The sequence below is a fragment of the Rhea americana genome, unplaced genomic scaffold (genome assembly GCF_003343005.1).
Source record: "Rhea americana isolate MKP2758 unplaced genomic scaffold, rheAme1 scaffold_155, whole genome shotgun sequence".
Lineage (NCBI taxonomy): Eukaryota > Metazoa > Chordata > Aves > Rheiformes > Rheidae > Rhea > Rhea americana.
The window spans coordinates 1596232-1610357 of NW_028185650.1; the positions used below are offsets into that span (position 1 = coordinate 1596232).

Consider the following 14126-nt stretch of genomic DNA (forward strand, 5'->3'; position numbering starts at 1 on the left):
GCTAATTACTGGAGGGCAGAGCGAACTCCGGGAGGGCCTTTACCAGTTCTGTATATAGACAAGTGTGATCTAGTTTCTTCAGTGCTTTGATTATCAGGAAAAGGAGAGTTTTGATATGATCAGTAGTACAAAATCTTCTGAAGGAAGTTGTGGTGGACCTTGTCATCCTTTAATTGTGTATACAACATACAGATGGTGTACAGGAATGGTTGTACTCCTCCGAAACAGAGGTGATAAGCACTGCGCTTCAGTGTACTCTGCCATCAGGAAAATTCARCTTTCTTTTGAACTCTTGGGCTGTTTTTGTAACTGAGTTTATGAAAATAGAAATACTGTGTTGATGTGAACTACACACAGGCCAAAATCTAAATCTGGACAACTCTATCTTACAGGAAAATTCAGATCCAGATGCCTAATACTGTGCTTCTATATGAACTTTTGTGAATAGATGGCGACAGAAATAATCTTTTCTCATTTCTTCTTAAGGTTACGCAGATACAGAGTCCTAGGGAGTAGCAGCTCGGACTCGGATCTTATCTCGCGTCTGGCTCAAATCCTACAGAACGGATCTCAAAGACCGAGGAGTTCTACTCAGTGTAAGAGTCCAGGATCTCCACATAGCCCCAAAACACCACCCAAAAGCCCTGTCATTCCCCGACGCAGTCCCAGTGCCTCCCCTAGGAGCTCTTCCTTACCCCGTACTGCCAGTTCTTCTCCGTCCCGGCCTGGGAGACCCCATCATGATCAGAGGAGTTCATCCCCGCATCTTGGGAGGAGTAAGTCACCTCCKAGCCATTCAGGCTCCTCATCTTCTAGGAGATCCTGCCAACAGGAGCATTGCTGCAGCAAACCAAGCAAGAATGGTCTGAAAGGATCCAGCAGTTCCTTCCACCATTCCCCAAGCACTAAAACTCCCACGGGAAAGAGCAAATCAGCCAGTAAGCTTAGCAGATAGGAACTGGGCCTTGACGGTTSTAAAGCCTCCTCTTAAATCCAATGCATGTTGTGTCTGTGTACTGTGTATTGAAAAAAAAATCAAAAAAGTTAAAAAAAAAAAAAAGTGTTGAATCTGCGCTTTCAAAAGAAAGTAAACATCATAAACTACTCATGACAAAACATACTGTGTAAACGAGCGGCCAGGCATTGCCTAACAGGCAGCAAGCAGATCGGGGGAGGTGAGCTAAAGGCCAGGGAAAGAATGGCTAGCTAGATGAAGAGGTGCAATGTATGTAAACTTAAAAATATTTCTAAGGTGAGTGTTTTAAAAGGGTATTTATTTCTATGCTTTTAGTTTGCCTAGCTAGAAGATTTGGCCTAATTATTTAAGGCCTGTCTCAAGGAGAATGTAAGAAAACCTGAAACCATTATTTCCAAAATGACACCACCACTGGGGAGATAAGTACCGTTCAGGCAAGTATTTGTACTTTTAAATAAGCACATGACTTGGAAGATGATGGTATTTCTACCTTATGAGTCTCTTCCGTTTTGAGCTGCACACATCTCTTTGAGTTGCTCAGTGATCATCTTGTCCCATATCTGCCACAGCATAGAATTCCTTCCATAAAGAAGTATCGTATACCTTGTCCCTTCTTGAGAGTGATCACATTTTAAGAATGAACGTTAACACTTGTCAAGATGTTTTTATAGTGAAGTTCTGTAGAACATTTCTTTAGTACTAATTAGGATCCAAGAAGCTAATTCTTAGCTCCATCTCTCATATTTCCTTGGAAGTCATAGTGGGATTCTTCAACCAGAGTTCTGTAGAATTTGGAAAAAGAAATCTCATTTGGGAGATGAGAGAAAGAAGATGTCTGCACTCTGAACACTGAAGATGTTGCAGATTTACAATCAATTGCAATGTATGTTAGAAGTTAGAAACAGGAAACAGAAAGTATCTGTTTTTCCTTACCCAACTGCAAAAAGATCCCTTGTTACTGCTGGCTATGGTGATTCCATTAGTTATGAACCACTTGAGCCATTGATCTTTTTTATAATGTCAATATCTTGCTATTAAACCCAAGCTAACAAGCTGAAAAGAGCAGAGACAATTACTAGCTTTTTGCTTTTTATTCATTTATATACACATGGAAAAGGAAACATGCCTGTGTTCTCAGAGATAAGGAGAGTGCCTAAATTATGAACTTGGTAGGTTGTAGGTAAAAACAATATACTCAAACCCTTACAGAATCTAGGTAAGCATATTAGTCATTAACATAAAATACATAGAAAGTCTGAGCTATTTTTGATGTTGGATTCTTGTCATTTTTTTGCCCAAAAGATTCTTTGATAGCTAATAGTCATTTGATAGTCATTCTTTCGCCCAAAGGATTCTTTGATTATCTGTCAGTAAAGTCCATAGTGTCCAATTTTTCCATCTTTTTTTAGTAGCTGCTTAATAAACTCTTGTGCTGTACAGGACCTCTGTAGGGAACCCTTTAGCTATAGCACCCTTTGCTATATTCAGAAGAGAAGAGGGGGTCAGAATAGTAACGCACAAGAATGCAAGCCTGAAGAAGATGCAGCCAGCTCTCCCTAGTTCTACCTGTCCTGGGGAGGCTGCTTGTGTAGGAGCCTTCTCAGTTACTGATCTGCTTGCTGTAGTCACATGCCTCTCCAGCCAGCATCCGTGCTTTTTTATTTAACCTCTGCCAAATGAATACCTTTGAATTAAAAAGGGAATATTTTGTCTCTGAGCTAACATGTTTTAATGCTGCATTAAAGCTGCCCTGGAGCTGCACTGAATTTCACTTGCTCTGTCAGACTATGTGGATTTTTTTTCTTACTATGAATATGTATATTGCTCCCCATAYGTAATGTAGCACAGTGTGGAACCTTAATTTCGTTCAGGTTTCAAGCACTACAGAGGAATGCAATAGGTAGGATATATTTTCTTTTTTTCTGAAGAAACTGTACCATTGGAAAGTCCTATTCCTTTGTATTATACTGTATAATAGGTGCTATACCAATAATTGCATGTCCTCATGGTAAATTATATAATATAAATATTTATAAATATATATATACATATGCTTATATAAACTCACCTTTCTCATTTTTCATTTGTAACTTATGGACTATAAATGATACCATTCCCTTTCTGTTAGTTCCTGAATACTCTTGGCACTGCATCTGCTATTTCCTGAAAGTTTTTTCTGGAATGCACAAAATTCCAGTGGCCTGCTACAAGGCTTGGTACAAGATGGAAAGACTGCTGATTTTTCAACAAGCCAGTGTTTTATCTTGCAACTTTCTTTTTTTCTTTAATATTTTGTGTGTGTATTTGCGTATGAACAGGAACAGGGACTTAAAGGTATTTTTATTTTTGATTCCAAATAGGATTTATGATCATCCATTTTTATTTCATAATGTGCATTTTAATTGTTATGAATGCTCATRATATGGGAGCAATGACAGTCAATGAATATCTAATAGATGAATGTGACAACAACAAATTCCATCCTTTCTTTCCTATTTTCCTCATATGTTTCGTTATGGTATACAGAAAAAGAGAATTGAATCTCATTGTGATATTTCTACCCTGGGTACTGCTGGAATTATTTGCTAGTTCTGTTTCTTCCCCTCTGTCATTTCTGAAGATCATTTGTTAYGATCCTACAAGCTCATTCCTACATTAACATGGCCAGCTTTAGTGGGTACCAACTTTATGTATCCTTCCCTGAAATAATGAAATTGAGGTGTTTATATTTTTTCCCCAGTTTTGCAGGATCCAAAACCAGATCATTGCTGCTATTATACGAATAATTTGCTTTACAGCTGAGAAAGAATATAACATGAAGTGTTTTCTCGTGATCTCACCAAAAATGCCGACTTGTGCATTGTTGCATATAACTGTTGTAGAAATTCACTTGTACTTAAACTACTTGCCAATATAAAATACTAAACGATGCCCAAATGGGGGGAGAGAGAGAGATGAATCATGATTGACCAACCTTTTTTCAGTGCAATAAAAAATAAAAGGACAGTATATCCCTAGTTGCCTTTTGCTTTAGATATGGGTAATGGATGTAGATTCAACATCATCTAGTGAGAAAATGTTGAAGATATGAACAGAGGAGTGGTTGTGAATAACTTTATCTTGAACTACCCCTTTCCCTAAAGCTTTTTGTTGCTTCTTACCACCCTTAAAGTTTACGAAATTGCTTACTATAAACTAGTAAGCAATCAGTTAATGTATTTAGATAATGGTCAGCTGACACCACACGTATAGTTATCACCTTTATAATAGTGATAGAGGGGTATAGGACTCTTAAGTTCCAGCATTTGGATATACAACGTATTATGCATTTAAAAACACCGGTACGTCAGTGTGTGGCCATTGTGCCAAGTCTGCATGCATGGTTTATGGAGGATATCTACAGCAAAATTTTAGAGGCAGGGAAAGAGTCTTCTCCAAGGTGCAGAACAGTTAGAGCAATTCTGCATAACCTGCAGTAACTTACACTGGGATTTTATCCAGGGAGGCAGTGTAATTCAGGAAGCTGCTGCTTCGTGCTCTCTAAGCTCTGTTTCTTTGGAGTACAGTGCAGTGAAGCCATGATATGTGGTGGATGTAGGTGCTTCTTGCACATTTTGCCTTTGACTGGAACTGTGGTATTTCAGTTACTTTTGGAAGTCTGTTTTTTAACCACATGAGGGAGTTTGGAGGTAAAACCTCTTTGCTYCTCAATGGCTAGCACTTTGGAGCATTTTTAAGAAACTTTAGGTATGGATCCTTTAATAATATAGAAGCTAAAAATGTTTGACATTTCACACAGGCTTTTGTGCTACAATTGCATAATATCATGAATTTCATTTAATGTATTAATATTAGTAAACTTCATTATTAATGCCAAATGCCAATTATCACTTAAGTAAAACCCTATTACAGAAGGTGTCATATATAGCAGTATGGCAACACTGGCAAGTAGTATGATGCTAGGCACCTATCTACTGCTTGAGCAGGATGGGTGGACATAAAAAAATTCAGTGCTCAAAAGCAGGAATAATATGGGATMTTCAGTGCTTGTAAATATAATTATTCAGGAGGGAAATCTATTGGGGGAGACCTTGGACACTCCTTGTAGCCACCAGCCATATCCTCCCTTGGGAAAAGCAGGCTAGAATCTTATTTTGAAGTTTGCATGTCTGAGATCAAGCTTTCTATCATCACAAACAGCTTCTACTATTTTTGACAAACAGTCATGATATAGAGGGGAGGATCTGGTCCTGTGTATTTAAAGGTGGGTTGAAAGATTTTTCATCTGAAAAAAGATTTTGCAAGAGATCTATCCTTTACATTTTGTAGTTATTATGATACTAACTGTAGCTGGGGAAACAATTTTGATCAAATATATATATRTGTTTGTACATATGTGTGTGTGTATATGCACTCTTGAATAGGTACTTTACTGCGTACTATACAGAAATATACATGTGCATATATATATTTATACATATGTAAAAGTATAGATACGAACAGTGTCAGGTATTGCATTGCTCTTTGCTGGAATTCATTTGCCAGAGCTAGCTGAGGCCTGTTGGGCTTTGATTAGTCTGATATCTTCCTGAACTACGAGAATTTTGCTGCACTCTAATTCTAATTCTGTCTCTCTTCCATATTAYGAAGCCTGATTCTACAGTCCTACCCTATACACCTATAGCCCTTCTTATTGGTGTAATATTTGTGCAATGGTTGACTGTAATGCTCCTATAAACTCTTTTTTTCWTAAATAAGAATGTAGACAACATCAGACTTACACTACAGACTCTTTCCTGTAAACAGATTTTCTCTGTAATGATTTAGATGTTTTTCCAGAACACTAAGAGGCATAAATTTGGGTAACAAGACTAAATAACTGTCAGAAGGTGATTATTTCAATTTCTTGAAAGGGGCTAATGGCAAACTACAGATAGCGTGCCTCTAATTTTTAAATGAGCTAGAAATTGAATCTTCCAAGAATAGGGGAATGAAAGAGAACTCAAACTCCATTTGGTTTCTTATCCTAGCGATATAAAATATTGATCTTAATTTTTTTCATACAGGACTGATCCTGTGAGATGGTGAGTGCCACATGGGCCTATGTTGTCAGTTCTCATGGGYAAAGGGGTTCTCAATCTTCTGCAGGATTGAGATCATAGATAAACACCATGATTCCATACAGCACATTCTCTGTATGTTTTTCTACTATAAATATGGTCAGAGAAGTGACTGCTATATAAATAAATGCTTTGATAGTTATCCGTGACTCCTTTCTTTAACTGTTAAAAGCTTTGGATGCTCACTACTCTTTCTGGAACTTGTGGAACAGTGCTTAAGCTTTTATTCCATTTCTTTGGCTGGTCAATTAGCAGTGAACTAAAGGTTTTTGTTTGCTTTTGGCTCAGATGTATATTGCCCACAATTTGCAGTAACAGGTAACTTTGGTAAGGGGGAGTGAGCTTCAGTGTTTTGGCGATGTGCAATATGCAGGCGTGGGTGACAGWTCTTAGCTACTTCAGCAGCTCACATATACACGTACACCTCACAAGAATACCTCCCCACTCTGCTTGAAACCGGTCTTCCTTTCCCCTGCACATAACATTTGTAAAAGAGAAATGACATAAAAATTAAACTGGATCTTGTAATAACTTCCTGAATTTATCTTAAGATACTGTCAGAAAAGTTTATTTAATCACAGTATCAGCAAACCTTTTTCCTGTGGTTTAAATAATCAGGCTTTTTAATAATAACTTCTGAGATCTTTTTAAAGGAAAAAATGCATAGGAATGTATTGTTTTAAAGTCTAACTTAGCAATTGCTCTAGCCATCCAAGTTTGAATGTGTAGACTGATTTTTCTCTCCATTGTTAGTAATGAAATCACTCTTTCAGTAACAGTGACAAAGCCTCTAGTACTTTATACTTTTCCAGGAAAATAGGTGCTGGGTTTCATTAGCTACTGATTTTCCAAACTGCTTGGCATTTGGGTGACATATTTTCCTTTTTAAGAGAGTTTTTCCGTATTAATTCAGAAATAACCAGGTGACCTTTACAACAAATTTAGCAAAGAGAAAATTCAGAACCGCAAGTGCAGTTGAGCACTGGAACTTGAGTTGGAGGGTACCTAGAGCTTTGGAGGGACAACAGGACGTATATTGAATACTCAGCTGACCAGTCTTGATTTTCCTTGTAGCTGAGATAGAGGAAAGGTCTTCAGAGAACAGTTCAGAGCAGGAATTTAATCTGAGTGCTCTGAAACAACCTCTGAGTAGCCTATTAATCTTTACTGAGCACTGTGAAAGTCCGGCTGACCAGTTAATAGAGGTGCCAAAAATTAGGATGAGAACATCTCTGTTTTTCTTTGCAGTATGTCAGAATTCTCGTTAGTGTAAAATTTTAATTTTTGTAAAAACACAAAATTTGGCATACAAATAATTGCACATGGATTTGAAGTTTTTGCTTTTGAGTGCACAGTCCATGGTTTCTTTTAAGGCTACTCATATGAGTTGCTAATCATCCACAACTCTGTGGCAACTCAGCTGGAATTCATCTGAGTTACAGATGTTTGTTTCCTTTTTTAGTTCACTGCATCTTTGACCTAACTTTTCTATAAAGAGGCTGTAATAGCAGCAGAGTAACTTGCACCCCTCTCCAGAAGATACACTTGGTCTGCTTGCCTTCATATTCTCTTATATTCTTTTAAACCCGTACCTGCTGCATGGCAGGCAAGGTTGTAAAGGTCTGACGCTAGGCAAATGTCTTTTGTTTTATTCTATTTTGCTATTTTCAGCTTATTTCATGTCTTTCTCTTCTTTCTGAGTGGAGTGCTGGATTGGTTGCCTAGCAGCCTTCTCTGCATCCTCCTTACCTTTCTTGGCTAGAGAGTGAAGTTTGAAATTCTTCCCCAATTTCTGACTTTGTTTTTTAGAATCAGCCCAGAGGCAAGCTGCAGTGCTTGTGCTAAAAGATATTGATTTTCAAATGCTTTCTTTCCTATGAATATCCAAACCAACAGATTAAGGAGATCACCAGCAATGCTTTCTGACAAGTGCTGAAGTTTTGAAGCTGTGAACCAATGTCTGCTAATCTGAAATCTCTGGGCAATACCACAAAGAGTGAAATCTGCGTATTAACTAAAAATAGGATGATGTTGTTCCATAAGAAATTAAATGCTCAAGAATAAAATCTGTGGCGTGATTAAATTAAGTGGAAGGCTGTTCCCAGAGTTAGTTTATTGCCATTGAGGGAGACAAATGTTGAATCATTCAAATTCTCTTGCTAAATAATTGCATTTCCCTTCCCATTCCTTAGAAATTTTCTAAGCCATCTTTTTCTTCTTTAAGTTTGCTCAGGCACCCAAGAACATGAAGAGTTAATGCCCTTGTAATGGTCATTTGTACATAAAAGTGTAATTATTTATTTTCCCATTTGTACCATATCAAGGCTTTGTACAATGTTTTAAGTTCTGTTTTCAAATTATTTTGTATTTATTTTTATAAACCGGTTCTAAATAAAATAYTCATTCAGCATGCAAAACTCCAATCCTTGACTGTGTGTGTATGATGATTTTACTATTTATAAAGCATTGGTCAAATATTTTCCAATATATTTTTTTATTATTTTAATCCTGTATTTAAATGGAGAGATAAAGCATTAGTTATAATTTTTTTTTCCTGTTATGAGAAAACAAAAAGTAACTTCTTTTGGTACTATGCAATAAGAGTCAGATATTTCATATTGCAAACTAGAATGATTGGACCAACAGAGGTCTTACTAATTTTGGTGGGTTGTATGATAGTAAGAGTAGAAAAGCCCAACCCTTGTCCCCAACGCCGCTTCCCTTTTCCTTTGCTCTTGTTCTTATCCTCACTGTCTGTATTCAGCCAAGCAATAAATGATTGTTGGCCAGATCAGGATCTGCACAGATTCCAGCCTTATCATGCTGAAGGGCCAGCTATGTGGTTTTATTTTTTTATTTATTTTTTTTTTAACAGCCATAGTTGTAATTTCTTATTTAGCAGAGGCCTCCAAGATTGATTTCTTTGGAGATGGCACTTATTATCCGTTATTCTGCTATCTGGACGTAGTTACTCCAGGTTTGCACAGACTCCTGAGAAGACCAGCCTTACCATCTGTACAGTACGGTTAAGCTGCAAATAGCAGAGAAATGAATAAATGGAGGTTGTTACTCAATCTGAACAGTTTGTGTTGCTGGAAATGCAGTGTTAAACTACCAGCCGTTCGGCTTTAGTTTCCTCCAAGGTCCTTTCATTTCTCTTTCTAGTAAAATATATAAAAGTATATTGTTACCATAATTTATATATCATGTGTGTGCATGCATGTCTTAATCCTTTTATGCAGTAGAAAATACTGCCTGCTCTTTGCCCTTGTTCTGTTTCTCAGCTTTATCATTGCTTAGCTTTGTTGTGCCATGTATACCAGCTCTTCCGCTGTTCAGACCATTGCCAGTGTTTCCACTAGTCTTCGTGACCTGGTCATTACCTGTTGTCATTTATGTCGATAGCTCAAATCACTTCACAACAGGAAACAAATCAGGAATTCACTTAGTCAGAAACATTGCAAGAAAACGACGTTTAATCTTGAGTTATGAGCAGACAGAAGTGTAATGGCATGCGCCTGGCGGGTGTGCGCTTTTGGTGTTCCCGTCACCATCCGTTGGTCGCACGGGCACACAAAGAAATAGCAAGCGAGCGGTATGAAGATCAACATAACAAATTTACACACTCTGTACTGGGCACTGGCCGCTCAGTGTCTTTCTCTGTTTAAAATCTTACGTAAATATGGATCCCATCAGAAGTGAAGAGTGGTCTGAACCTGGCCACTTGTAAGCAGTGTGACTGACCAGCCGCGTAGAGAGAACCAAGACAGGAAGACGGGTGCCACGGCAGACCCGTGCTGAGGGCTGCTAGCTGTCCGACTGCTGAAGTACTGTTCAGCATTGCCTGGCCCGTCACCTTCGTTAATACAAGCGATCCAGGCCGCTCGCTCTGGTCATCGGATCTTGCGACTTCCCTGCACGTGGAGAGCAGCTTCCTCGCATTTAAAATTGTACTCAGACATGGGAAACCTACGTAGTACACATACACTGCAGTATACGAAATTCAAGACTTAACAACCGGAGAAATGGCTTGAAAAAAATGCTGAACATGTAAGAACTAGCTATCACAGCCTGGATGAGCTCAAACCACTGCCCAGACAGATCAGGCAAGTTTGAGATCCCATTTCGCTCATCTATCTGGAATATCCCAGTAGTATTAATTGCTTCTTTGACTATGAGAACAAACCATGAATGAAGGGTACCTTTTTCAGTTACCCATCTCTACTGAAGGGGGAGAAATAAAAATGCTTCCAACAGGTTAGTATGGAAAGCTTTCCAATATAGGCTCAAAAAAAAAAAAAAAAAAAAAAGAAAAAAAAGAAACCCACCAAATTTTAATGTTAGTCTTTTTTTCTTTTTGGTTCTTTTTCTGGTTGGTTGGTGATTTTTTTTTTTTAAGCAAGGACAAGATTGGTATCTGTTACCCACATCTGCTTCTGTAGGGAAAACCTAAAAACCCCTTGTTGTTCAGGGTATAGCCTGTGTGTTAATCCCAGTCAGCAATGCACTTTACATRTATGGGTTTTAATATTTTGTGAGCTGTTTGCATCTTTTACACTTTGGCACTGAAGGAAGCACTTGCTAACAACGTGACTGCTCTGTGTTTGTTTTTCATTAAGCAGCAGCTGTCAGTTTTTGAGCTACGTATGTATGTTTGTGATCAGACTTTCCATAGACCTCAAGTGAGATCTCTTAATTAGAAGTAAATATTCTAAAACAGGGTGTAATTGAGGATGGGAAAGTTCCTTGCATTATTCCTTTGTGCTAGCAGCTACTGTTGCCTCCTAGGTTTATCACAATTTAAATAGCCTAATTCCCCTAAGATTAGTGGAAATAATCTTGTATTTCCATATGGCTTAGCGCTCTGTCAAAGCTGACTGCAAAAATAACATATCCTATGCTTAGATGTTCATGCTCTGCTAGGAAAGAGGTACTTGAAGGGAAGAGCACTTCCCTTCTATGTAGCATTTACTTTAGCTAAACTCCTGTAGCACTGGAAAACTAGAGGCAGCTGGATGTTACTCTAGGCCAAATTTATATAGAGAGAGAACTTTAATGTTGGTGACATATGCTTAAGAAGAGGACCTGAATGATTTTTTCAGGTCATAGGATAAAATTGCGGATGAGATTTATAAGTACATTGGACAAATGAACACAGCACCTCTGCTAATTTTGATTTTTTCAGTGCAGCATAACAGCAATACATAAATCTTAAACATATCTTAAGAGTAACTTCAGTGACAATAGTTTCCTCCTATCTAAATGTAAAAAGGAAATTTTTCTTGTTCACGTCAGAATAAAATAGTTCCTTTATGCTTGTTTCAGAGTGGACACTTCCATATTACTTTTTGCTCAAACTCCTTAATTCTTTCTAGGGCATAGAGTTAGGGGAATAAAGGTTTTTACTAATCTCTCTGATTGATAGGAGAAGACGAAAGTGTCTCTTCACAAGCTAGCGTTCATATGCTAYGCTCCAGCATTTGTTCTGTCTGGAGTGAGGTCCACCCCTACCTCCTGTAATTTGTTTAGCACCAAGGCTAACTTCAGTTTCATGCACAACAGAATATGGAAACCTTTCTGCCCTCTCTATGTCAGACTACATGGTACTTGATTCCAGAAGGCTTGCAAGAGCGGATGAAAATGCAGCCTTCTTACAAACTGTACCAGCAGAAGTTATTCCATACCAAAAACAGGCATCACTCATCAGTTATTATTTTTGCTATATTTCTCTGTTTTAATCATGTGACAAGAAATAGCCTGCCCTGCCAGTGCAATAAAGCAAAATACCTCTGAGGAGAAGGTGCATTTGATGAGCTGGAAATGAACAATGACCAGATGGAGCAATGCTGTATGAATTCTGAGAAGTACATTCATGAATCAACAGCTCAGTCCTAACCATTCCTAGAGCAAGCAGATATGCCAAACCGTTCCTGTGGTGCCTTGCACAGCTCAGACTTTTTTTTTTTTTTTAATAAAAACTAACACTGTCCCAAATTACAATTAAAAAAGGAAGTATTTTAAAATCAACTGCTACTGTCATTTGTTTGATCAAAAAAACTAAACAACTGGTTTAACCCTCAGCTCCTGCTAGCTCGTAACCATGTTACTTTTTCACCCCACTCTCAGGCCTTTTATTTTTCAAAAGGTCACATTAAACAAAGGATGATACAGACAAGAGTCTTAGTCAAAATAAATCTGATTTTTTTTAAAGAGAGTAAGAGGGTAAGGAGAACAGAAGAAAAATATTAGCCAACTGCATCAGAGTTAACAAACAGGAGAGTGGTAATTAGTGTTTAATGCCACCTATAGTGAAATGTTTCCCACTGGGAAAAAATGCGGGAGGCTAGTCCACTTTGCTCCTTCAAAGTCACAGGCCGGAGCAGAACATACAACAGCACCTGACACCACAGTCACTTTACATATATTCAAGTTTTTACACATCTGCAAAGCAGAAGTAGTAGCAGCCATTTGGATGTTCTTTCTTAATGGTTCTCAGGGGGGGTCTAGGAAACTCTGAAGGACCCGGTTCCTGTGACATGGAGCTGGAACTGCAGCTGCTGCTTCTGCTGCTGCCTCCAGCCACCTGCGCTCTCCCCCTGTCCTCGGCGGGGGAGACCTGGGGAGAACCCGGGCTCAGGTACCCAGCTGTGGTCTGAGTTGAGGTGGTGGCATACGTGGTCGGGCCAGTGTTGTTTTTCACATAGACATTTTTTATAGCAACAAGTGTATGCGCCATGATGCTGAGGCTGTTGCTGAGATCTTGCATGCCTTGCTGCAGTAGCCGAAGATTGTGGTTGACACTGTCAAAGCCAGACTGGATCACCTGCATCTGGGTCTGCTGAATCTGCACTAGGTCCTCTTCAGTAATTTCATTTTGGTCTGCCTGGGACCTGCCTTTTGTTTTGGCTTTTACTTTCCCAGAGGAACCACCACTCACTGTCCCCAGAAAAGGCAGCTGTTCCTGGCCAGGCGGAACCACCGCCATGTCCTCAGAGCTTTCTTCTGGCTCTACCACTTTCACTACAATTTCTTCTTTTAAGTTCATCTTTTCAAGACTGGATTGATGAGATGGGCCAGGATCATCGTTAAGTCCTAGAGGAGATGGAGAGAGAAGGAAAAGTGAAGAAGAGTCAGTGAGAAATGTCTTTACCTCTGTGGTCAATGACATTTCTTCTTATCCGCTAAGCACAAACATTAATTCTCGAGCTAAGACTCTACAGCAGTACTCTTGTACCGTGTTACCTTTGAAGCTTTTAGAATACGACTGCCTCTTCCGAGGGAGAAAACGTAAAGACAAACTCACCGGTTAACCGTGCGGACTCCTTACCCCTCCCTCCAGAGGAGCCAAGTTTCGAGTGCCAGAACACAGAATGCGTTTCAAGCTCGCTCACGCGCTGTTCTGCGCGCGGGAACAAGTCCTGGTGCGGCAGAAGCACCGCGACTGCTAGAAGCCGCTCAGCGCCCGCGGGCCGCAGCCGCGCGGCTTTTCGCACCTGCGGGAGCGCCCGCCGGCCGGGCCTGGCGCCCCGAGGGAGCGGCTGCTCCTACCTGCCGCTCCGGCGCCTTCTTACGGCCGGGAGCAGAAGCCGCCCGCTGATTTTTTGATTTTTTTTAAGGCATTTCTGGGTTTTCACGGCGGGCGAGAAGCCTCCCCCTTCCTCCTCCCCGCGCGGACTCACCCATGTGGCCCACGGCGGCGCCGGGCAGCTCCAGCGTGTCAATGCCGCCCACGATGGGCACGGGCACGGCGTCGGCGGGCAGCAGGGCGCCGCAGCCGCCGCCTCCGCCCGCGCCGCGCCTCCTCGTCTCCGCCGCTGCCCATGGCCTCCCGCCGCCCTTGCTGACCGGCCGCCTCCCGCCGCGCCGCGCCGCGCCGGGCAGCCGCGATGGGGAACACCACCTCCTGCTGCGTCTCCTCCAGCCCCAAGCTGCGCCGCAATGCCCACTCCCGGCTGGAGTCCTACCGCCCCGAGGCCGAGCTGAGCCGGGAGGACACGGGCTGCAACCTGCAGCACATCAGCGACCGGGAG

At 40.4% G+C, this 14126-nt stretch overlaps 2 protein-coding genes across 3 annotated transcripts in view; one reads left to right on the plus strand and one right to left on the minus strand.

The window, feature by feature from the left end:
• Positions 1–8519, plus strand: part of TTBK2 (tau tubulin kinase 2) — a 105602-nt gene extending 97083 nt beyond the window's left edge. For both annotated transcript variants that reach the window (XM_085299859.1, XM_085299860.1), the window contains one exon: positions 487–8519. In XM_085299859.1, coding sequence (XP_085155985.1) covers positions 487–955 — 469 coding nt within the window. In that variant the 3' untranslated portion in view covers positions 956–8519. The remainder of the gene's footprint in view (positions 1–486) is intronic.
• A 3755-nt stretch (positions 8520–12274) lies between these two features.
• LOC146598717 (uncharacterized) overlaps positions 12275–14126 on the minus strand; it is a 3055-nt gene continuing 1203 nt past the window's right edge. Inside the window, exons 2-3 of the mRNA XM_085299884.1 lie at positions 13776–14102; positions 12275–13188 (exon numbers count right to left, since the gene is read on the minus strand). Of these exons, the coding sequence (XP_085156010.1) occupies positions 12530–13188; positions 13776–14102 (986 nt within the window). The 3' untranslated portion in view covers positions 12275–12529. The remainder of the gene's footprint in view (positions 13189–13775; positions 14103–14126) is intronic.